Source organism: Falco peregrinus, chromosome 9 (genome assembly GCF_023634155.1).
Source record: "Falco peregrinus isolate bFalPer1 chromosome 9, bFalPer1.pri, whole genome shotgun sequence".
Taxonomy (NCBI): Eukaryota; Metazoa; Chordata; class Aves; order Falconiformes; family Falconidae; genus Falco; species Falco peregrinus.
In genome coordinates, this window is record NC_073729.1 from 5,471,386 (window position 1) to 5,494,782 (window position 23,397).

Genomic DNA, 23,397 nt, shown 5'->3' on the forward strand with positions numbered 1-23,397 from the left:
GCATCTAATGCACTGATACAGCTAGTGGGAAACTGGGCTGAGCTGGGGGATTCTATATACCGTGATGAAATATTTGGGCCTACCCCTACCAAATTGTTGAATTTAATTTTTTTTTAGGTTCTAGATCGAGATTGCTATGTTCCATATTAGCTTAGGAGGCTGGGAGAAGGATGTTGTCATTGTGAAATAAGAGTGCCAGCACAAGTAGCTAGTTGAGAAGAACTGATGAGGAATAAGTCCCTGCTCACAGAAGTCTGTATTTCAGTGAAAGCTTGATGGCGTTTTCTTAAGGAAATCTCTTCTTGTGACAGTGGCAGCTCACAGCCTGCTGGGCTGTATTGAAGTGTTTGCATCCATAGCAAAGGAAATGATACACCGTGAATGGTTTTCTCCCCAGGTGCTGAAGAAGTCTTGCTGCTCGCCAGAAGGACTGACTTGAGGAGGATTTCCCTGGACATGCCGGATTTCACTGACATTATTCTGCAGATAGACAATATCAGACATGCAATTGCCATAGACTACGATCCTGTGGAAGGCTACATCTACTGGACTGACGATGATGTCCGGGCAATTCGTCGGGCGTACCTTGATGGCTCTGGAGCACAGACTTTGGTAACCACAGAAATCAACCATCCAGATGGTATTGCTGTGGATTGGGTGGCAAGGAACCTGTACTGGACTGATACTGGAACAGACCGCATTGAAGTGACACGGTTGAATGGGACCTCGAGAAAGATTCTTATCTCAGAAAACCTAGACGAACCTCGAGCAATAGTGCTCAATCCTGTAATGGGGTAAGTTTTGTGTTTATTGGCAGTCCTGTGATAGGTCTTTGGATCCAGGTTATGGTCTCCTGAAACTGAAAATCTGCGGATTGTGAGACAATGTGTGTATTATTTGTCAAATGTTCTGGAAATAACTGGCTTTTCCTTGCTTCATCCCTTTAATGCTGTGCATGTAAAAGGTAATTTCTAAATACAGTGTTCTCCAGTGAACCTATACATAGTGTGTGTGGTTGAATTTTCTTTTTTCTGCTTCTTCAGTGTTATCATAACTATGAAAGAACTGGGCCACTGCACATTTCTAATAGTTTAGTTTATTTAATGCTTAAACTTTGTATTGTCATCACTGATTACAGTTTGAGTTGACTTGTTCGCTGCGGTTGAGGAAGCAGAAAGTTAGGAAGTTCTTTCAGAAGAAGAACAGATCTTGGCACTATTTTGTCTTGCATGTCTTGCATTGACTGTTTCTCCTCTTTGTTTTTTACAGCTATATGTATTGGACAGACTGGGGGGAAAGTCCAAAGATAGAATGTGCTTATTTGGACGGCTCAGAAAGACGAGTTCTGGTGAATACGTCCCTAGGTTGGCCTAATGGCTTGGCACTGGATCTTGAGAAAGACAAGCTTTACTGGGGAGATGCAAAAACAGATAAAATTGAGGTGAGTAGTAGAGCCATACTTGGGTGCATTCTTAGAAAACGAGTGAGTGCTGTTCTCAGGTGCTGCTTTGTGTCTTGGATACATTTACCCATTTTTTGAGGAGTCAGTTGTTTCATTAATACTAACATGATGTTTAGCGTAACAAGACATACTTGAGTAGAAAGGAAATATATTCATGTGGTTCAGAAAACTTTTGCAAGAAGTGTTATGTTTGTTATGTCTCCGTTGCTACAAGTGTAATTTAATTGCTTGAAATCTCAAGTTTTACCTGAGGCTTTTGCAACAAATTGGGACACTCAGGTGCAACCTCTTGAAAAGATGTTTTGACTTGTCTGTGGTGCTTGGAACTAGTATCTTAGGATTGCTGCGTGCAAAAGACTTGATGCAAGGTTCGTGTACAGAAGGTGGATGTGGGGCTCTAGAGAGCTGTGTTTCAGGACCTTAATCTTTATGTGGTGTCCAGATGCATGGGCAAGAAGTAATTTTTAATGTACCACCTAGACATCTCGAAATTTCAGAAAAATCCTCTTCACAATGTTGTATAAACATTTATGAAAATGTTTCATATTCTTAGTTGTTGAAAGAATGCCTGATAGAACATGGTGTGATTCTCCTATGCCCCGTTTCTTTGGGGAAGAATTTTCTTGAACATGTGAAGGATTCATCCTGTGTACCTATTGCTCAAACAGTAGACGAAGTTGGACAAACTTTCTGCTCATTTATTATGATGTGCTCCCGGGAGTAAGGTAGTGAAGTGTCTCTGGAGATTCCCTGCTTTACATTTTACATATGGCCAAAGCAGACAGCTGTACTGGTCTAGTCATAGACATTGACAATTGTACTGGGGAGGCCCGAGACGTTTCGAGAGACGTTCATCTAAAGGAGATGCCTTCCCCCCCCCCCCCCATTGTTTTTGCATTAGTATCCCGTGATTAAATCTTAATCTAAAAGAATAATTGTACTGCCACAGAAGTGAAACAAGTCTTAGCAGAGAACTTGAGTCGCAAAGTAGTTTCACTCCGAGCAGAAAGTGGTAAATAACTGAAAGAGAGTGGAGGTTTGGGGCAAGGTTTTTTTGGGCTTCTGAGCATGCCTTCATGAGATTCTGAGGCTTCAGTGAATTATTAACAACAGTATTCAACTGAGAGGAAATTCAACAAATTGATAGAGCTTGAAAATGGGATGTAGAAGGGCAGATGGGTTTTGTGTAATCTTAAGAATATGGAACAGTCATTTTATACGTATGTTGTGGATGTGTCCGTGGGGTTGCTGAAGGCCTGTATATAGTAGTGGGCTTGCTTGCATGAGTGTGTCCGTTTAATTTGAGACAGCTGAGGATATGGATAGAGAATATGGATACAGCCAGATGTGGTGAGGAAGTCTCAGTTGCTTAAGATCCTGTTGTGTTCCCCTCCACCCTCAATGCTTAGTTTTTAAATGAAATAGTTAAGTAGTGCATCTGGTTACTGGCCAGTTGTGTTCATATTTCTATGAAGGAAAAACTGGGTTTTGAACCTCAGTCTAAAGTTGTTATAGAAGGTTATGATTAACCCCAGGGTTTGGATGAAAACATGAGACGTGACCTGAGATCATGCAAATTCAAAAGTTCCTACTCTGTTATCTTTAGACCATTACATTTCTCAGCCAGACAAATGCTCTTTTTAAATATCTTGAGCTCCAGGTGACTGGTGACCATAGGTCCCTTGATCTGGTTGTGGTACATTCTTAGTGTGAAGTAGTTGTTTATCTTCCACAAAGATGTTGGTAGAACAGTTGAAGAATTAAAGGTGCTAAATAATTAGTTCTGAGTATTTTAATTTGAAGAGAATTCTCCAAGGAATTTGAATGAGCTTCAAAGTAAGATGAGGGGAATAGCTAGCTAATTGAAATCTATTCATAAAACCAATTATCAAACCAGAATGTGATGTGAGACTAAAACACTCCAAAAAAGGTTTTTTCTCTTTAAAACAATAATTAAAAATTTTCTTCCTACGTGTAAGATAGTTTGCTGAAGTCATGTTTTGACTATACTGTTACAACCGTCTATTTCTGTACTAATACCGAAGAAAAGCAATATGGAAACTTTTCACTTGGTGATGGCCTGTGAAGCTGACTGAGTTTTCACGTCGTTTGGGGGAGTAGCAGATGAAGTATTTTTAATTAAATCGATTTTGAGGAACGGCTGTGCTCTCTAGAGGTTTTGCCCTCAGGAAGAGGGGAAGCAAGAATGTCTGCTAGCTCCAGAAATGTAACTTCAGTGTTTGGCAGTAGCTGAGTACTGGGCTTAATGACTGTTGGAGAGATCCTGTCCCCCCTTACCTTGCAGCCTGCAGGACATGGAAAATTCCAGATGCCACCTTTTATAGCTGGGACCATAGCTGTGCAATGTGTTTCACGGGTTTAAGCAGTCCATTCGGTCTGTCTCACTTCATTGTAAGGCAGTGAAGCCAGTGATGCTGTTTAGTTTGGCATTAAAGTTTAGGAAAATCAGGGAAGCCAAAGTAAGGGCTTTTTATTCCCTCAGTTTTTCTTTTGCTTATTGTACTTACCTCTTTTGGTTCTGCACTGTTTGCAAAAGTAGAGAGAAGAGGGTGGTTCACTTGGTCCTGCACACAGATGACGTTCTTTATGTGAAGTGCATTGTGGCATCTGTAGATATGTTGATTCCTATATATTGTGCAACCCTGTTTTCATTGTTAGCACAAAGAATGAAATCTCCATGCTCCTAGCAATGAATTCTGTATTTTCTTAGATTAAAACAAGTGTAAATATTCTCATTTTAAGTTGTCCACACACCCTTCCCCCCCCCCTTTTTTTTTCTCTTTTTAGCACTTTTTCTCTTTATGCTTGGAGTTTACTTTTCTTATCTCACAGACAGACTCCTTCTGAGGCTGTATTTACAAATATCTGAATAGGCCCATTTAAGATATGATGGGGGGGGGGGGGGCGGGAAATCATGTGTGTTTCCCACAGATCTGAATCATGCTGTGGAGGAGTCTGTCATGGTCTGTTTTGGACTAGCATGAGTTAAAACAGCACTGGCACGTTATCAGTAGAAAAGGCTCTTAGTCATCTATTGCAGAACTTTCATTAGAAAACGATCTCCAATTTCCAGTTTGGAAGATGTGCTGGACACGTTTGTATATTCTGCTCACTTGGGAAAGAGCTGTGTGACTTAACCAGCCACTGGCACGGCTCAGATACTGGCCAGTTTGAGATCGGGCTGTAATAGAGCTTCTTTTCATTAATACTCCTCTACAAGATGAAAAAAGTGTGCTAAGAAAATATTTTAGAATGGAAGCAAATTGATCCGATGGATTGTATTTCATGTTTGCTGCTCATCTTGCTGTATCTGTAACCTAACAGTCCTTTCTGCAAGTTTTCACCGTTGGAGAGGTTCTGTTGATACCCTAGGTTGTCCCAGTAAGCCATGGTTTGTGCTGCTCTGCTGGCCCGAGCACGTGTGAAACCTCGCTGTACAGTGTACGAGGCAGGGCATTTCCACTCCTGCTTGCTGTTGGAGTTACTCAGCGTGAACTCATTCTCTCATGCGTGTTCCGTTGCCAAGAGCATGCCATTTCAGTGCCTTGCCAACGCAGCTGGTGTCCCGTTGATTTGTTCGGTATGTGTGTGTATGTCTGTTGCATCCACAGCTTGTCAGGAGCAAAAACCAGCTGACTGCAAGTTGAAGACACCCGGTTGTATTTTATGTTATATTTGACCTAGCTGAGCATTAGGATTTTTCTCTTTCCCAGTAGGCACCTGAAACTACCTTTAAACATGTTACTGGATAAATGTGGTTTGTTAACACCAAGAACCGGCATAGGTGGGATAGTAGATAGTAAGCTGTAGCTCTGATTTGTAACTCAATAGATGGGGGGGGGTGGGGGGGAAAGGCCGATGAAGTTTTGGGTGGTTTACTCTGTTGCTGCACTGCCAGGAGATTCATCTCAATGCTTCGTCTGAAAGGACATTCATGCGTATGACTGCATCAAGGACATTCAGGGTTGTGTTGAGCACGCTTGGAGGAGGAAGACTTCAGCCAACTGGAGGGCCCCTGCGTGGTCCAGAAAGTGGCACTCTGCTGCAGAAGGCAAAGGTGGCACGTGGGTGGCTGCGTGCTGCCTTGTACGTGCTGAAGGTGCGAGGCCAAAGAGCTGTTAGATGATAGTGGAGCAGGGCAGTGGCTGGGCCAATATATTGCTCTGCACTGGGGAGTTGCATCCTCTACTCCCATCAGTGTCATTTTAGGGCAATTAGTTTCTCTTGGGCTTTTGCGCTGTTGTCACTTGGCAGTTTTCTCATCTGAAAACTGCAGTCCCAGACTTCCTGAAGCAGCTAGAAATTTTCCAGATGCCAGAGATCTGCAGAAGGCATAAGGTAAAGGAGAAATTCCCATCTCCACTCTTTTCCTCTATCCATCTACTTTCACGGGCCTCAGAATGTCCCGGCTCACCGTGTAGAAACTGCAAAGTAGAATAAACCGCAACCATTATCTCTCATACTGAGCAGAGCATGGTTGGACTTAAAGCTTGTTGAGAAGGAAGTATTAAGGCTGATGCCCAGCCATGTAAAAAGTGCTGTGTGGGCTCCTCTGTAGCTTTCTACAAACTGCTTGTAGACGAGAATTGCTTTCACTGCAGAGCGTGCCTTCAGCTGCTTTCCATGTAGGAAAAAAAAAAAACCAAGAGTGAATATAGCTTGTGCATATTTGTGCGTATCTCTGCTTGGTATTCTGCTCTGGTTTCTGGTATTTTACATCTGCAGGGAGTCATCTTACTCTCTCTGGGACGGCCTGTTCATAAACGAAGTTCTTAAACAGTGCCTGAACTTTGTACAGCTTGGAAATTTGATAAGCTGAAGACATCTGTCCTGGTTTTGCTGGGCCTGGGGTTTGAAACGTCCTGTAAATGTCTCTGGTATGGCTTGTTTGTTTGTTTGGGGGTGCGGGGTGGCTTTGTTTGGTTTTGGTAACACATTTTGACATTACTTTTGGGGTGCGCTCTTCCGCAACGAGAAAAGAAATGCTGCAGAGGTGTCGAGGGGACCGAGCAGCGTCCTATACCAGGAGAGTGCCTTCTTATTTATGCGTGTAAAACTTCACGGGGTGAGAACAGCAGTTACCCTTTCCTGGCCAAACCCCTTCCCTAACCTTCCCATCTGCAGCGCTCAGCTGCGACACAAAGGGCTCAGTCACTTCACAAGCCGTTTGCATCCTGTAGAAACCATTTGGCAAGGCTCGTCAAAATTTTGCGTGACAGGAGCCTATGGGGCTTTCACTGCAAATTTGGCACCCTGTGGTAACATTGTTCCCAGCTTTTTTATTTTATTTTATTTTATTTTATTTTATTTTATTTTTTTAATTGGTTTGGCAAAGTATACAGCAAGGAAAAATATGTAGCACATTTTGAGTCGTGTCTGTCGAAATCGTGTGTTTGTCCGCAGGGCTTCAGCTATGAGTAAGGGGCATGGATTAATCCAACTGAACGGTGGATTTTACTGACAGAGAAAAGGTACTTTCCAGGAACGAACAGCAGATTAATAAGGATTACAGGGTTCCAGCAGAGAGAGAAGCAAAGACCCAATGGCATCCACGTGTAGAGTTTCCTAATTCTCCTTAAAAACAATTTTGTGGTTAGCCAGGTTTTCCCATGTATTATTTCTTCAGCATTTGCTTAAAGTGCCTAAGGTATAATTGCATAATGAGCAATTACTGAATTCTCAGGTGCCTGTTATTATGTATGCGTTCTACTTAAGTTTGTGCAATATTCTTGGAATAAATGTTACGTAGACTATCCCTTCTGGCAGCTTCCCCGCACCCCCCACCCCCACCCCTCCCCTCCCCTTTATTGACAAATGTCCTTCATTTGTCTTTGCAGAAGACATAATTATGTACAGTAATTCTTTGCAAGTTCGTAGGGTGTTTAAGTTTAAAGTGTAAGTCAGCACCAGGTGACGACCCTCAAAAAATTTTCCAGGATGCAGTTATGTGGCTGTCCTTGAAATTTAAGGAAACAACCTTTATAATTAGTTTGTTGTTGATTACGTTCTGCATAAATAGTGTAAAACGACATTTGGAACAATTTGCAACTGAAGTGGGAGTAGGCTTTGCAGAAGTCACTTGTACTGGGGAGAAAAACTAACACCTAAACTAATTTAAGGCTGCTTTTTTCTGAACAAGTCCCAAGTATATTTCACATATTACACTTTGCTTTCCAGTTGTTTGACCTAAAAAATGCAATATTTAATTTATACATGAGACATTTTCTCGTAACCGATAATTTCTCTGTGTGTTTCTTCGCATTGGCATTTTTTCACTGAAGGATTAGCAAGATTATGTAGTGTAATAAACTACTTGGGAGATATTCTGGACTGATTTATGGAAACAGGCAAATCTCACAGAGAGAACAACTAATTTAAACTTATTGCCACATGCTAATTAGATATTAAATAAACAAAGCATAATTTTTCTATAAATGTATTTCAGAAGACCCGTTTTATATTAATGTAAATAATCCTTACACTGCATATTTGTATTAACGTGTGAGAACAGAAAAGCGAAATGGATATAGAGATAAGAAATATGGATCTTCTTGATCTAAAGAATAGATACCAATCTAGGTAGACAGCTGCAGTAATAAACCGCTTAAATCAATAGTAGTGAGGGAGACTTAATTTCAGTGACTTTTTTTTTTGGAAACTTCTCAGTTTGATTTGATTTAGAACTGTGGCAGAGAAATGTCAGCTAATGTGATTGTTTGGAAAGTTATTGCAGCTTATACTATGGTCCCTAGATAAGGCACATATACGCTATATCCTATGCTTTTTGCTCCTGATGCATTTGTAAATTATATCCTTTCTAGATGCAAGTGCTGCATACCTAGAGTGATACATATCATGTTATGTTGACACATAATATGTTAATATTGAATAGCACATGTCAGAATTGGGCTGGCAAACTATGCATACATCCCTGCCGTTCCTATAGCTCTTTTCAGCGTATTCCTGCGACCCGGGCTGCTCCTTTGAATGCTGCCATTTGTGCCACTTCCAGTTTTTTCTTTTTGCGACGTACCACTCTCCTGCTTAGGATTAAGCTGAGTTGTTGGGGGAGTGACACATGTACGTGTTTGTGGCCGTTGGGTATGTTTTTTGTTGGAGGTTGTGTATGTGGTTTGTGAGCATTCCATACCACTGTGCTTTTATTCTAAATAGCCTCTGTGTTGCTGTGTGTTCTGCTTGAAGAACCAGCAAGCGTGAATGCTGGTGTAGGTGGCTGGGTGGGTTTATTTAACTGACAGGAGCTGCTCAGCAAATACTGTTGGGTGAGAGCTGTATTTGTAGCAGTGTCCAAAGACCGGGCATGTAACTATCTTCTAAGGTTTTGAAGGGGAATAATCTCTAGCAGTGAGCTTGGGACCAGATTTTTACTGAAAGCCGGATAATTGTTGTAGAATGGATAGGAGGAGTCATTTGGAGGAAGAAGTGTATTAAAATGTTGTCACAGAGTTCTGGCAGTTCTTGGACTTTGTTAAGATCGGTGACAAATTAGTTATGATGGCTTTTCCCAGAGGGGACACTGCTGGGATGGAGCACGGGCTTTCTTGAGGGGGAAGAGAGCTGTGTCTGACTTCAGTGCTTTAACGATGACAATTATAAATATCTGTGGAGGGCTGCATGGAGAATAAACCAGGTCCTCAGTAATTCTACAAAATTATATAAAGCCTGGCACGGTCCTTCAGTGAGAAGGGGGTGTGCACCTTCAGGAGGAGGAAGGAGACTTGTCAGCTGGGGAAGAGGGTCCTTTATTCTCTCCTCTTCAGGAATGTCCACTCACATCTGCCTGTTGGCTGCGTTGTGCTTGCACCATCAGACTCATCACCAGGTGTGGAGCCAAGAATAAGCACCCCAGTTCAGAGTTAGTGGCGTCTCAACCGCCTTATGTCTAAACTCAAGCAAAGCAGCATATTAAAATAGTAGATGGAAATATAGCACTCCGCAGTAAAAAAAAACAAAAGGGAGTGATTATGAGCAGGAACCTTGGCTCTATTGACTTTTTTTTAAAATAAAACAGAAAACAGCATCATGTTTTCTGTTTTGGCTGAAAGAATCTAGAATTTTCTGCTCAGGCATATTTAAAATGATCTTTCTTTCTTCAATTAGTTTGCTACCATAGAAATGATGTTGCAGTCGGTCCAGCCTTGTACATGCCAGCCTGCAGCGGGGAGCGGAGACCGCTGACACGACATAGGAACATCTGTAATGTTCAACAGACTGCTGAGTGATTTCAGATCCTAATGGTTTCTTATGAATTTAAATTCTTCTGGCTGTGTTACATTTCTAAACCCTCAACTCCGGTTCAGGATTTCCTGGTGTGAGACCACCTCTTTCTGGAGCGCAGAAATACAGCCAGCCTCTACCGGCTAGTACACAATGTCCATCGCCTGTTCAGGAGCAGAGAGCCTTCTAGCTCCACTCTTGTAATTACAAGATCAGGTTGTCTATATTTTGCTTACTGCTTAATTAGGCATTTCAGTACGTTATTTTATGCCTTGCACCCCATGGGTTTTGTTTGCTTTTAAGAGGGCTGTTAGCAAGTGTGGGAGCTGCTGAGGAAAGTCAGACTCAGGTTCACAAAATGAGATGCTTTGGCTGATCAGAACGTAAGTGTTGCACCTCTCTGCTCTGAGCTATGCAGTAAGGAGGTACTCACAGAGCAGGAGACTCGTTGGCCGAAGGGTAGAAGATAAACTTACCTAGGTGAATTCCCTGCTGTCCCTTTGTGTCCTTTACAGCATTCTGAGTTCGCTGCCAGGTGAACTTGCATCTGAGCCCTGAGCAAGAGGAAGGTTTGACAATGTTGAAGAGGAAAGTGTTTGGTGTAAGGGACACATCTGAAACTCAGCCAGTTCCATCCTGTGTTCAGCAGTGCTCTTGGAGATACATATAATTTTCCAGTCTTCAGCAGTCTTGAGTAAAACTTTTTCTGCCATTCTGGATGGGTTGGGATGGGGGGTGCCTCTGCAGGTGGGTGATGACCCAGCCTCAATTAGTCTTGTCTTTATCACCTTTCGGCTGAAATGCAGCAGCCCGGTAGGCAGGGGTATGGAGGCTTCAGTCCTCAAGGCAAACATTATGGACCAAAGCTATTGTACCGTGTCTCCTCAGCAGCACATGATGCCGTGAGCACATTCTTAGTTCTTTTAAGCTGAGATTTCCCCGATAACCTCAAATCAAATTCAAAACTCCAGTTCTCTTCTTCACAGTCTAGGCCATGCATATGGAAAAGATAGCTACATGTCTGAAGCGAAGACTGCTGTCTGGGGTACTTGGGCAGAAATGGATTTTCCACAATAAAGGCAAATCTTTTCTGTAGTAAAGAGAATTTTTTCGTAAGGGTTGTGCTGAGGTACTGGATTAACCTCTCCTCCTCCTCCCTTTTCCCAATTTCCAGGAACTAAAAAACATTGAAAAGTTCAGTGCTCTCTGTTCCAAGATCATAGTAGTTGACCTTGCCTTTAGCGTCATAAATTACCAGAGTTGTTTGTAAAGAAGCAGAGCCAAACCAGCCTTGCAGCAAACCCCCATTGTGTGGAAGCAGTCGCAGCGTGGGCTTCTTGTCCCAAGTAGAGGATACAGGAGATGGTGCAGCCCGTGTTAGCCATGCCGCTTCATGCACTAGGAGAAAACCCTCAAATAATGATTTGATTGAATGACCCTCCCTTGGAATGCTCTTGATCAGGGATTCTCCTAAACTTTTATACGCCCAACTTGATACTGCATCCATTAGCTTCAGAGTGAAAAAATCTGCAAATACTGGCAGCTGACAGTTTAGATATCCCTTTGAGTCTTTACGCAGTGGAATTTGTAGCAGTATGAGCTTATTTTCATCTACAACCATTCATGATTTATTAGGGTTGCTGTATAGTCATAAAGACCTCTAAATCTTGTTGATTTTCAAGGGACTAAATTGTTTTGTACTACTTTTTAAAAGGGGTGACTTAAAAAGCGAGCAGCTGACAGACAGCTTCTAAATTTGGTCTTTGTGAAGTGCTCAGGAATTACTTCTGTATGTGCAGCTTTTGCTATATTTATCAAGAGGAAATCCTGAGGATGTATTAAACTACAAAGCTGAAGAATTATTTGAGTTTTACATGCTTGAGGCTCTCCTTTCTCCCTGAAGAATTGTTTTAGGCTATGTGATATCAAATCACCCTTTTCCGCTTGCTAGGGAGAGAATTCTGCTTTACTTCCCTTGCTGGGATCAGCTTCCTGTATTTAAAAGAGGGATTTTGTATTTAGCAGTCCGAAGGCTTCTGTGCCTATGAAGTGTGGAAATGGGCCCCCCTTTATGAGAACCTGATGTCTTTTCTGGCGCAAATAAGTATTTCTTTTTCCAGTTCCTGAGAAAAAGGTGGCTTCTGTGGAAGCTGGAGTCACGTGGAGCTCTTTGTCAGACTGGCAGGTAGGATAGCTAAGAGAGTTTTTAACTCGGTAACCTTCTCAAAGTTACTTGCCAGTAGAATTTTCCTTCAACGCTATTCCCCTTTTTGCTTTTGTTTTCCTACTTTCTCCTGTTCTCTCCCAAGCCTAACACTGAGCTTTGACATACAGCTTACCTCTGACCTAGAGGGAATGTGGTTTGTGCTGCCCAGGAGATGCGATCCCGTTAATATTGTCCTACGGCGCTGTCGAAAGAGCCTTGTTTCCCCGATGCTTGGGGGACAGTTGTGTCAGTGGGCACAGCGTACCCTGTCAGGCACATTGGTTTGTCACCGTAAGCTGAGAACTCTCTTTTCACTGGGAAGAAGTCCTTCCCCAGCTCTTTCTTATTTTCCTATGGCTGTTTGGAAGGGAAGTATTGGAGATACTTGACCTTTCGGTGTCTGGAACTCTCCTTCCCGTATGTGATCCTTTAAACACACTGGGGAGGATGCTGCACCCTTCTTGGTGTTTAGTGACCTTAGGTGCGAGCTTTTTAAGTCATCTCTTTTAAAAAGCCAAAACACCACAGAAGAATTAGAAAATGAAGAAACAAACCACCAACACAAATTCTATCCACCTTTTATTTCAGCTCTGTTAGGTTTTTTCAGGGTTCTGCGTTGGGATTTCACAGCACCACAGAAGACAATTTTGGAACGCGTGAGCTGGATTGTTGTGAGCGATGCTGGCAGGGCAGGTGGTGGTACCAAGTGTGCTGGTGTGAACCGGGATGCTGTCAGAAAACAGGCGACCTGACATGGTGGGCTGGCCTGGTGGGGTTCCTCTGTTTCTGAAGAACTCACGCTAAAAATAGAGGTGTAGAACTTGGTTTTCACGCCACATCTTATTAGTGAAATTTTGCAAGCTGGCCATACTGTTTTTAGACTGGTATCATCTGGCCCTAACAAGAAAGAAACCTAACAGACATACATGACAGCCACCACCAGCCTACCCTAGCTGTCCCAAGACTGTCTGCAACGGTGGGAATTTTTTCTGAGAAATGTCGGTAGCGTAGATGAGACAGACCAAAGGTTTTTGTGTCTATTTAGCCTTTCTAAAAATTCTTCAGTGCGCTGACGGGATAGCAGTCACTCAAAGGAAGACTTCCTTTGCTTGGCTTGATTGACCAGAGTCATTCTGTGGGAAAGGATGCTAACTTATTCTAAACTGAAGGTGACCCTTGCCTTTTTGTGAGCAATAAAGACATAATAGAGGCCCAGTTAGGGTTCAGCAGAACCCCCACAGCCATCTGCACACTTCATTGGCAGAAGTGGCTTTCACTTGAACTTGCATTTGACAAGTGTTTTCTGTCTCTTTCTCATTCAGAAGGGTCCTTCAAAGCCAAGTAATTGAAATGCTTTCACCCCTCGCTCCTTTTCCTCCTTCCCCCAGACTCGCTGAAATTGCAGGGCAACTGGTATTCAGTGTTAATGAGTAAAAATGCATGCACTTCCAAAGCTCACACTTTTTTTCCTTCCCATAAGGAAGGTTCTAAAAAACCCCCCTCTTTTCCACACTGTCCAGCACCAGCTTTATGAAGGAGAAGTTGGGGGGAAAAAAAAGTTTCTGTTGGCATTGCTGTTTCTCTCGCTCCCTCCTCCCCCCTCCCCCCCCCCCCCCCCCCTTTTTTTTTTTTTTTTTTTTTTTTAAATCGGGCTGGACTTTTTGAAATGAAACACAAATCAGGTCTCTGGAATAAAAGGTGGCGAGTATGCCTTGTGGCATTTGGAATGAGACTATTCACTGCCTGAATGACTATAAATAGAAAGCAAGGAGCTGCGTATTTCTCACTTCAGACTCCCTGCAAAGAAGCGCCCTTCCCAGTTAAAGGGTGACTTTTTGAAAGAAACCTTGTTCCCTGTGCTGAATTGAACTGCTCCAGGAATTCTTCTCCTTGCAGCTTGCATAAAAAGGCATTAATCTCTAATTTATTTCTCCTTTTAAAAGGTAGTGTCTTCCATCATAAATGTATATTCGTAGCCATGTCACCAAAGATGCCCATCTTGTCTGCACAGAGTTGCATGTAAAAAAAAATAAATTTCTGAGTGCAGAGCAAACATTGTTCTCAGCAATTTTTGTGCCTGAAAGCTTTCTTTTTGGCTCTGGGCCAGCTGTCGGCTTCCTTTTTATCTGGTATTCATTCTTCAGTGAGAAGGCTAAATTAGCAGCACTCGGGGGTTTTGGGGGTTTCTTTTTTTTTTTATTTTATTTTTTTTTTTATAGGGACTAAGGAACAGAATGGGAATTGTGATTGATTTTTTTATAATAAAAGATTTGATTCTTCCAACACACTTGTGATGTTGCCGACGGTAAGAACCCCAATAGCTTACTGTTGCAGTTCTGCAGACAATTTGTTTGGCTGATTTGGCTGTTAAAAAATGCTCATAAATCTCCCGTGTTGTGCAGTTATGCAAATGTAGTGCAATCATTTTTCTTTCACCTCCCCTTTTCAGAAGGGCTGTAGCATAGTAGATGGGAGGAAAGTGTTTGAGGGGTTTGTGGGTTGGCAATGTTAAAGATCCTAGCAGTCAAACTGTTGGATTGGGGTTTTTTTCTCTTTTTTTTTTTTCCCCCTTTTTTCCTTTTATTCACCCGCTCCCTTCTCCCTCCCCTTCCCCTTTTTGCCTCCCCTTCCCCTTTTCCCCTCCTAACACAGTGGTGTTTTGTGTGGTGTTATTTTGAAAGCTGCTTCTAATTTTCTCCTCAGACCTTTTGTTTCACATTTTTTTTTCTGCCTTCAAAAAGCTAGCAAGGGCAGCCTTCTTCACAGAATCTTATTTTCACTGTTCATAGTTTCTAAATAATGTAAAGTCTATAGATTCCTTGCATTGCTCTTTCCATAACTGTTGGATTCCTAGTTGTGTGGGTTGTGGGTTTTTTGTTTGTTTGTTTGACAGAGGAATTAAAAGGTTGACAAATGCCCACTGTGATTTTTTTAAGCTTAGCCAGTGCGGGGTTTGCAGTGTTTTTTGCATTAGTGCTAATGTAAAAACGAGAGCAACAGCGAACGGACAGGAAATAAAGGAAGTAATATAAGGTTGCTGTTCGTATTTCTAATAAAAGGGGGGGAAAGCAGGAAAAGTTATGTGCTCTTCAGCAAGCCCAGGAAAGCAGGTTTTAAGAGGTTGCCAAGCAGGCTAAGGAGAGAAGAGATTTTATGATGGTCGGTGTCACTCTTAATAGGATTTTTCATAGCTGGAAACTTAGTAGAAAAATGTATTTGAGTCGGTCGTTTCCTTCTCTTGATCCTGACTATTGGAACATCTTGATTATCCTTGTCATTTTCCATTTTGTCCGTGTGCTAGTTTCTGTCTGGGGCGCCACATGTTTCCCTTGTCACCTTTGTGTGATGACTTCACCTTCGACGGGCCCCTGCTGCCCGTTGCCATTTGCAGCTAGCGTAGGTATTCCTGTCCTTTGCCCGTTCCCTCGGGAGCCTCATGTGAGCCATTGTACGAGCACGTGGGGCTCTTTTTCATCTTGCCTGGTCTCCAGTGACTTTTGTCCACATTTAAAGCCACTTTGTAGATGTCATCTACCATCCACTCACAGCTGTAAAATTCGCCTGCTGCTATTTCCATCTTAGCTCATATTTTTACAGTAATTTTTTTTTTCCTGGCTCTTAATTTATAGTGAATTTGCTTCATGGGATGTTTTACCTTTATAAATCTCCTTGAGCAGAGCTCTTAGTTTAGACAGACAAGTAATTGCTCTGATTATATATTGCCAGTCATTAATCTAAGTTGCTTTTGAGTTCTTCACTTGACTTAAATTTTCTTTCTAGCTTAAAAAAACCCGACACATGCATTTTTTCTTAAATATTGCATTGGCTTATTTTTAATTATTTTGCCCACTAGTTCATGATTATATGAAATTTGGGGTTCATGTGCTTTTTAAAGTTATCAGTAAGATCTTTTTGTATATAGTTTTTATATAATATATATCAAAATATTAAACATACATATCCTGTTGAAGAGTAAAATGTTACAATTTGTAAAATGGGTGGCAAGCACAAAGTGCACCTTTCTTCTAGCTAAGGGTCTGGTTTTACTCCCTGTTAAAATATCAAACATTTTTGGCTAATTTAAGGCAAGATGAAATTTTCCAGGAAGGACATCATTAGAACCTGGTTAGTTGCTTCTGACACAAAACTCTCCTCCTTTTTGAATTATTCTATGTATTATTAACATTTTAGTCCATTGTGGTGTAACCCCAGCCAGTGGCTCAGCCCCACGCAGCTGCCGGCTCCCTTGCTCGTGGTGGACGTGGGAGAATCGGAAAGGTAAAAGTGAGAAGACTCATGGGTGGAGAGGAGGACAGTTCAACAGGTACAGCAGAAGCTGTACATGCGAGCAAAGCAAAACAAGGAGTTCAGTCCCCACTGCCCACGGGCAGGCACGTGTTCAGCCATCTCCAGGGGAGCCGGGCTCCACCACACCTAACGGTGACTTGGGAAGATGAATGCCATAACGGCAGGTGTCCCCCTTCTTCTCCCAGCTGGTGTTGGTGAGCATGACATCATCTGATATGCAATATCCCCTGGGTCAGCTGGGGCCAGCTGTGTCCCCTCCTGACTCCTTGTGCCCCCCAGCCTGCTCGCTGGTGGGGAGCAGAAAAGGACTTGACCCTTGTAAGTGGTGCCCAGCAGCAATGAAGACATCCCTGCGTTATCAACGCTGTTTTCAGCACAAATCCAAACCCCCACACTAGCAACTGAGAAGAAAGGTAACTCTATCCCAGCCAAAACCAGCACAGTCTTACTCTCGGTGCCTGACAACCCCGTTGCTCTTGCCCAGCAGGTGAAGCCCAGGAGAGCCCCTCTGCTTTAGAAACCACTAGTCCTGAGAGCTGTGTACTGGGAGAGCCGGCAGGTGAGATGGACCTCTAGGAGAGCACAGCTGGTTGTTGCTTCCCTCCCCTGGGGTTTCTCCTTATCAAGCTGGTTAAAGCAGCATGGCTGTAGAGCCAGCTGCTCTGTCGTCATCTTCCGTTCCTATCGCAAGTCCTGGTTTAGCCCCAAGCAGTTAGATAGAGGTACATGAGGAACGTCCCACTCAAACCTCTTGTTTCTTGAAAACATCTCAGAATGGATCTTCAGTGTATCAGGTAGTTACGAAGAGTTAACAAACTCAATGCATTAATTTCACCAGTGTTTGTGGTGAAAGATTTGCTTTGGTTTGTGGCCTCCCTCCCCTTACGTAGCAATAAGGAAAGTTTTACAGGTTGTGCTCAAAGAGTGTGGGTAGTCAATCTTCTGGTTTACCTTCTCGGCTTCATAGAATCACAGAATCATTTAGGTTGGAAAAGACCATGAAGATCATCAAGTCCAACCGATAACCCAGGGCTGCCAAGTCCGTCCCTAAACCATGTCCCTCAGCACCGCATCTACATGTTTTTTGAACACTTCCAGGGATGGTGACTCCACCACCTCCCCGGGCAGCCTGTTCCAGGGCTTGACCGCCCTTTCAGTGAAGAAATTTTTCCTAATATCCAACCTAAACCTGCCCTGGTGCCACTTGAGACTGTTTCCTTTTGTCCTGTCGCTTGTTACTTGGGAGAAAAGACCGACCCCCACCTGCCTGCAGCCCTTGTCAGGCAGCTGTAGGGAGCGATAAGGTATTCCCCACCCCCACCCTCCCCCCAAGTCTTCTCCAGACTCAACACCCCCAGTTCCCTCAGCCGCTCCTCACAAGACCTGTTCTCCAGCCCCTTCCCCAGCTCCATTGCCCGTCTCTGGACGCGCTCCAGCACCTCAGTGTCTGTCTTGCAGTGAGGGGCCCAAAACTGAACCCAGGATTCGAGGTGCGGCCTCACCAGTGCTGAGCACAGGGGCACGGTCGCTGCCCTGGTCCTGCTGGCCACGCTGTTACTGTTACAAGCCAGGATACTGTTGGCCACCATGGCCACCTGGGCACACTGCTGGCTCATGTTCAGCTGGCTGTTCACCAGCACCCCCAGGTCCTTTCCCACCAGGCAGCTTCCCAGCCGCTCTGCCCCAAGCCTGTAGCGCTGTGTGGGGTTGCTGTGACCCAAGAGCAGGACCCAGCACTTCTCCTGGTTGAACCCCATACTATTGGCCTTGGCCCATCGGCCCAGCCTGCCCAGACCCCCCTGCAGAGCCTGCCTGCCTCCAGCAAGTGTCATCTGCAAAGGTACCGAGGGAGCACTCGATCCCCTCGCCCAGATCATCGATAAAGGCATTAAGCAGGACCGGCCCCAGCACCGAGCCCTGGGGACGCCGCTTGTGCCCGGTGCCAGCGGGGTGTAACTCCATTCCCCGCCGCGCTCTGGGCTCGGTGTCCAGCCAGCTTCCAGCCCAGCGCAGAGCACACCCCTCCCAGCCATTCCTCTCTGCTCTTGTCGTAGAAGTTTTTCCTAACCCAGAAGCAATGGATGTTTGTCTCATCCAAATTCCGTGCTATGTGCGAACAATAATACCTATGTAAGTGCTTTTTCCAGTGATGTGAGAAATAGCTTTTACTTTGATACTGCTTTTACTGGACTCTTCTGTATGTTCCTTTTGTTTTTTCTTCGCTTATATCAGTCTAACCTCACGACGTGGCATTATTGTGAACTCTCATGGCTCAGGACTCCAGGCGCATGCCTGTAGGGGTCAGATTTCTGTATAACTGAGAAGACCTATTCACCTTGGCCACATCTGGAGGCATGACACTGAATCAGTGGTCTGAGGTGGTGCAGGAGATCCTTTCTTAAGAGGTACTTGGTGTGCCTAGTGTATATGTGCAGAGTCGTAAGGATCTGGGGTTAGGAAGTATTCTCTAGAACTTGCTGTCCAGCCTGATAAATGATGCTCTTACTCTTACTGCTGTCTAGAAGTGGGTGCCGTGTGTCTTTGTGGCTGCATTGGTGTCGTCTACTTCTCATGTGGCATGCTGATTAGTCATCTTCAGCGCAGCTAAAGGGAGCTCAGTATGGAGACGTGTATGAATTTAAGTAGACCCTCTTTTCTTAAAGAGGTTTGAGATTGAATTCTACGAACCATTTAATGAGTTGGTGATTTTAGGGGGGGTGTGGTGTGGTGTTTTTTCTTTGGAAGGCAAAGCAGTTACGTTTCTTTTTGGCAAAAGTAGTTCTCAACTTTCCACTGATAATTGGTGTCATCATATAGCAGCACAGGATAATCTACATATTCTCTGTTCTCATTGTATAACAGTCTCGGAACACTGGATTTGCTGGTGCAGATTCATACTTGCTGGAAATAATACAACTGCCCAAGTCTGTTGTCAGAACGGAATATTACTGGGTGGCATATTATTAAATTAATAAAAATGCTTAAAAGAGAAGCTGCAACCAGCAGCTGAATGTAGAGCCGGTACTACCTGCGTGTAGCAACATGAAGCGGGACCTGGACTGAAAGCAGAGAATGTACGTCTTTGTTAAAGTGTAACTGAAATATTTGTCATGAGCATTAAAATGAGAATCGCTTGGGTTTGTTTACACAGTTCTCACAAAAATAATGTCAGCTTAAGCAAATTTTCGACACCCAACTTGTTTGTACCTGTGACAGCTTGTGTAGAAATCACTGCAGCTGGGAAATCTCATGCCTGTGATTTTATGCTTAGATTGGAAGTTACTCCTGGAGACGGTGCCGTGCTTCAGAGGTACTGTTCTCGCCAGTGCCAAGTGGTACAAGACATACTTTGCCCTGCTCAACTCCTGCTCTGAAATGGCAAGGGCCAGCCTAAGGTATTATCTTAGTGATTCAGAAATGTTGGGCACAAGATGAGTGAGCAATTAATGCCAGGTTCCATGGGGAATCTGGGAGGTGACAGAGGTCAGAACCAGGACATTCTGAGGATTCTTCCGGAGTAGTAATTACAAAACTCCTGGGTTTGGTTTTGGGTTTTGGTTTGGTGGTTTTTTTGTTTTGTTGTTTGTTGTTTTTTTTTTTTAAAGGCTGCTTGCGTTCTGATGGCCCAGCAGAGGTTTGGTAAGGCCCAGCCTGGGGCTTGCTCCCCGAGGGACTAACTGTATTTTGCAGCAGCTTTCCAAGAGCATCCAGTGCGGCGGTGGAACATAAGTACTTTTCTTTTAGAGAAGGATTAAACTCCATGCCACCCACTTCTAGAAAGTTGAAGATCTCTTGTAGGTAGGGGAGCATCATTACCCTTCACGTTACAGGTGATGAAATTGAGACACGTTTCAGTGAAGTGAACTGCCTAGAGGCGGTTGGATTTGGGACTCGGGCCAGGTCTAAGAGTTGGGAGGGTGAGGAGTGTGGAAGGAGTCATGCCCCTCAGCCTTTGCTACAGCTGGGAAGGTCATTTGCTCAGAGTGCTTATGTCACCCAGAGAACACCAGCACTCTCTCCTTCAGTGTAAGTTCCTCTGCTAGTGGGCGTTTCTGGCAGAGTTTTACTGGGGAAATCTTCCAGAATAAAGTAGATCCCCAGGGGACAGAAGGAGGTGGTACTCGTACTGACTTGCTGCAAGACCTTGGGTTGGGTGTTTCAGTGTCATGTGCCCCTGCAATGGAGGTAGGTTAGTGTTTTCCAGCTTGTTGAAGCATTACTAATTTAAGGTTTGTAAAATGCTACATAAATGCAAACTTACTGATGCCAGGAAATGGGGAAATTCAAGGCATCTTTGCGGAGTGCCGCTGCCTCTCCTTTGGCCTCTGCTCTTTCCTCCCTATGGTTTGTCTTATGGTTTTAATGTTCTGTTCTCGTGAATCCGCCTTTGAGGATTCAGTGGCAGACCAAATGTCAAAATTCTTGGTACAAGCATTTGCCTTTCAGCTTGTTTTATCAACAGGCTTCTGGCATGGCCATACAGGCAGCAAAAGGAACATCTCCTCCTTGTCTTTTGACACTTTGCATCCGTACTGTTATGGAGTGGGGGTCTGGACACTGCGTATGGTGCTTATGCATTAACAGGATCTCCTTTTAGAGTGAGCTTAATGCCCTCACAACAGTTGTACCTTGTCTGTCACCTGGTTGTGCCTGGACGGTTCACAGGGAGGAAGAATCCCATTTGTTCCACAGAACCAGTGCACTTGATGCCACCCTTGTGCAGTCAAGAGCTTCTCAACCATGTTTCTTGTTGTCTTCTATATCTGAGACGGGAAGGAGCTACAAGATAACTGGCCTTTTTTACCTTCCTTTTCATGGTTACCAATAACTAAGTATGGAAATCGATGCTGGCTGTTAACCATTTTTAAGAACAAAGTAAAGGTTGCATCAGTTTGTGCCTTCATCACCTGTCCTCTGGCTTTTGCGAGTTTGAACTTGTGATTGTAATAGGGCACCCGGTAACACAGGGCAGCTTTGTCAACGCAAAGTTAAAGTTGATTTTGTTGGTGAATGTCCCGGCTTGCTTAAATCTTGTGAAAGAAGTTGAAAACGCATAGCAAATGTTTTTCAAAAGAGAAAAGATTTGCCAGTGAGGTTTGGGAGGCGAAAGATGGGGTGAGATCAAAAGATAATTTGCTGCTACAGACTGATAATAAAACACAAATCATTTGGTTTTGGAGCAACAGACTAAGTTTTTAAACATGTCAGCTCAATTGAATCTCCAAAGTGGAGTGGGATGTCTTATGCTATGAATGAATGAATGCTGGAACAGCTGAGGTAATTTATTTTTCTCTGAATTAAACTTGGTACAAATGTGCTTTGTTTTTCGGTGCTGAAGCAAGCATTTCAGGAGAGGCATAGACAGAGTGAAGACGTCCGATGTATCTATATACTGACATTTGACAAGTTTATGTCGGCAGATGAGGCTCAGACAGTTTATTCTGGTAACGTCCAGGTCTTTGCCCTTGAGTTCCTGAGCAACTAATCCATTGGTAAATCAACTTGAGAACCGCTGTCTTCTTCAGCCTTGGTGCTTTAACGTAAGTGGACTCGAGTTTCTCCGTTAGAGACCCCAGCAAAGAGTGAAATGAAATTCATTTCAATATGTTGTCAGATTTCTTCTGCTTTGAAGGGGTGAGTACTAGACAAGCCAAAGGCATGTTGCTTGTCAGCTTCTCACCCTGGTATCTTTCCAAATAAGTTGGTGAAAGTTTTCACCCTAGCTTTTTGCAAGGTTTTTTTTTTCTCCATGTTGGACTGGTTTGGACAGTGTCCTTAGGGAACCAACAGAGTAGGCAGTGCTAGCTGTTCACGGTCAAGGGGCAGGTAAAGGTCTCTTGTGTTGAATATACACTTGGAACTCACACATGGGCATTAAGATACAGGCAGTGGAAGGTCATGGGAAGTCTCCCAGTTCTGATCAAACCAGCTCCAGCTTCCTTTTTGAGAGGAAATTCCTCTGAGTATCTAATAGTTTACTATAGAACAGCTGCATAGTCCAGGCAGTTCCAAAATTTGAAGTCTTTTTTTGTATGGAAATGACCAATTCTTTTAAAAAAAGACTTGGGATTGGCTGTACTGAACAAATTCACCACAGGCAGTGTTTGGGTGAATTAGTTGATTTTTTTAACTCACAATTGGCATAAAATTGACAAATATTAACGCTGTGATCCCAGTCAGGAAACTGCCTTATCCCTAATACAAACAAACCAACCAACCTTCCCTCTATACAGAGAAACCTCTCAGACGATAAGCCATCAAGTCTAAATATGGTCCCAAATTTAAACAGGAAACTGATATTTTTGTAGTCACAGTGGCTGCCTCCTCCCATGTCCTCAGGCTCAAAAAAAGCATGTTTCCAGTAGACATACGGAACAGCTGTTAGAAATGCTGTTCTTTTATGTCAGCCCAGTAACTCAGAGTAGAAAATTAATTATTTTGTTCTGGTTTGGATTGCTGTCTCTGGCTTTCAGCCTTGTTTAATAAAGTCAGGGGGAGAGGTCCTCCGTGACCCTGTACCTCTGGTGATGCACGGGGTTCTCTGCAGCGTCCGTGTGACCTGGCCTCAGACCATTCTCTGTAACAGGTGAGACCCTGTGTGCTCAGCTGGGGTTATGGCAGTGCCAGGCATGCCCCAGGCTGGGTGTGTGTCCACCTGCCCTTACCCTCTGCTCCAGGGAGGTGCAGCGCCACCTCATCTTGGTCAGTTGGGTCATAGGAGAATGATAGCTTAGTCCTGTCCAGCAGCAGTGCTGGGAGATTTTATGCAGATGGAGTTTGCATTCTTCAAATAAATGAGCAATTGCAGCAGCTTTCTTAGCATCTGAAGAGTGCTTAGAATATGTGCCACTCTGGGTCAGAGAAAAGCTCCAGTTTTCTCCCACACCGGTGAGTGCAAAGTAGTTCTGGTGGCCCGGAGCATCCAGGTTCTCTGTGTATGAACTATGAGCCCTCTTCCTTCTGTAGTTCTGCAGTGAATCTGCAGTGAAAAGTCTGTAAAAGTGCCTTTTCTACCAGATCTGGAGTGTCGTAACGCTGTCATTATCCTTCCCTTCCACTTTCACCCTCATAATTTGTTCCGCTAGAACATTACAATAATCATAAGCAATTAAATCAGTCAAAACAAAACACTGAATAAATATGTTGAGACAAAGATATACCC

At 43.7% G+C, this 23,397-nt stretch overlaps 1 protein-coding gene across 1 annotated transcript in view; it reads left to right on the forward strand.

Annotated features, from left to right (window-relative positions):
• LRP5 (LDL receptor related protein 5) overlaps positions 1-23,397 on the forward strand; it is a 160,958-nt gene that overhangs the window by 72,977 nt on the left and 64,584 nt on the right. Inside the window, exons 6-7 of the mRNA XM_055813999.1 lie at positions 398-794; positions 1,270-1,441. Of these exons, the coding sequence (XP_055669974.1) occupies positions 398-794; positions 1,270-1,441 (569 nt within the window). The remainder of the gene's footprint in view (positions 1-397; positions 795-1,269; positions 1,442-23,397) is intronic.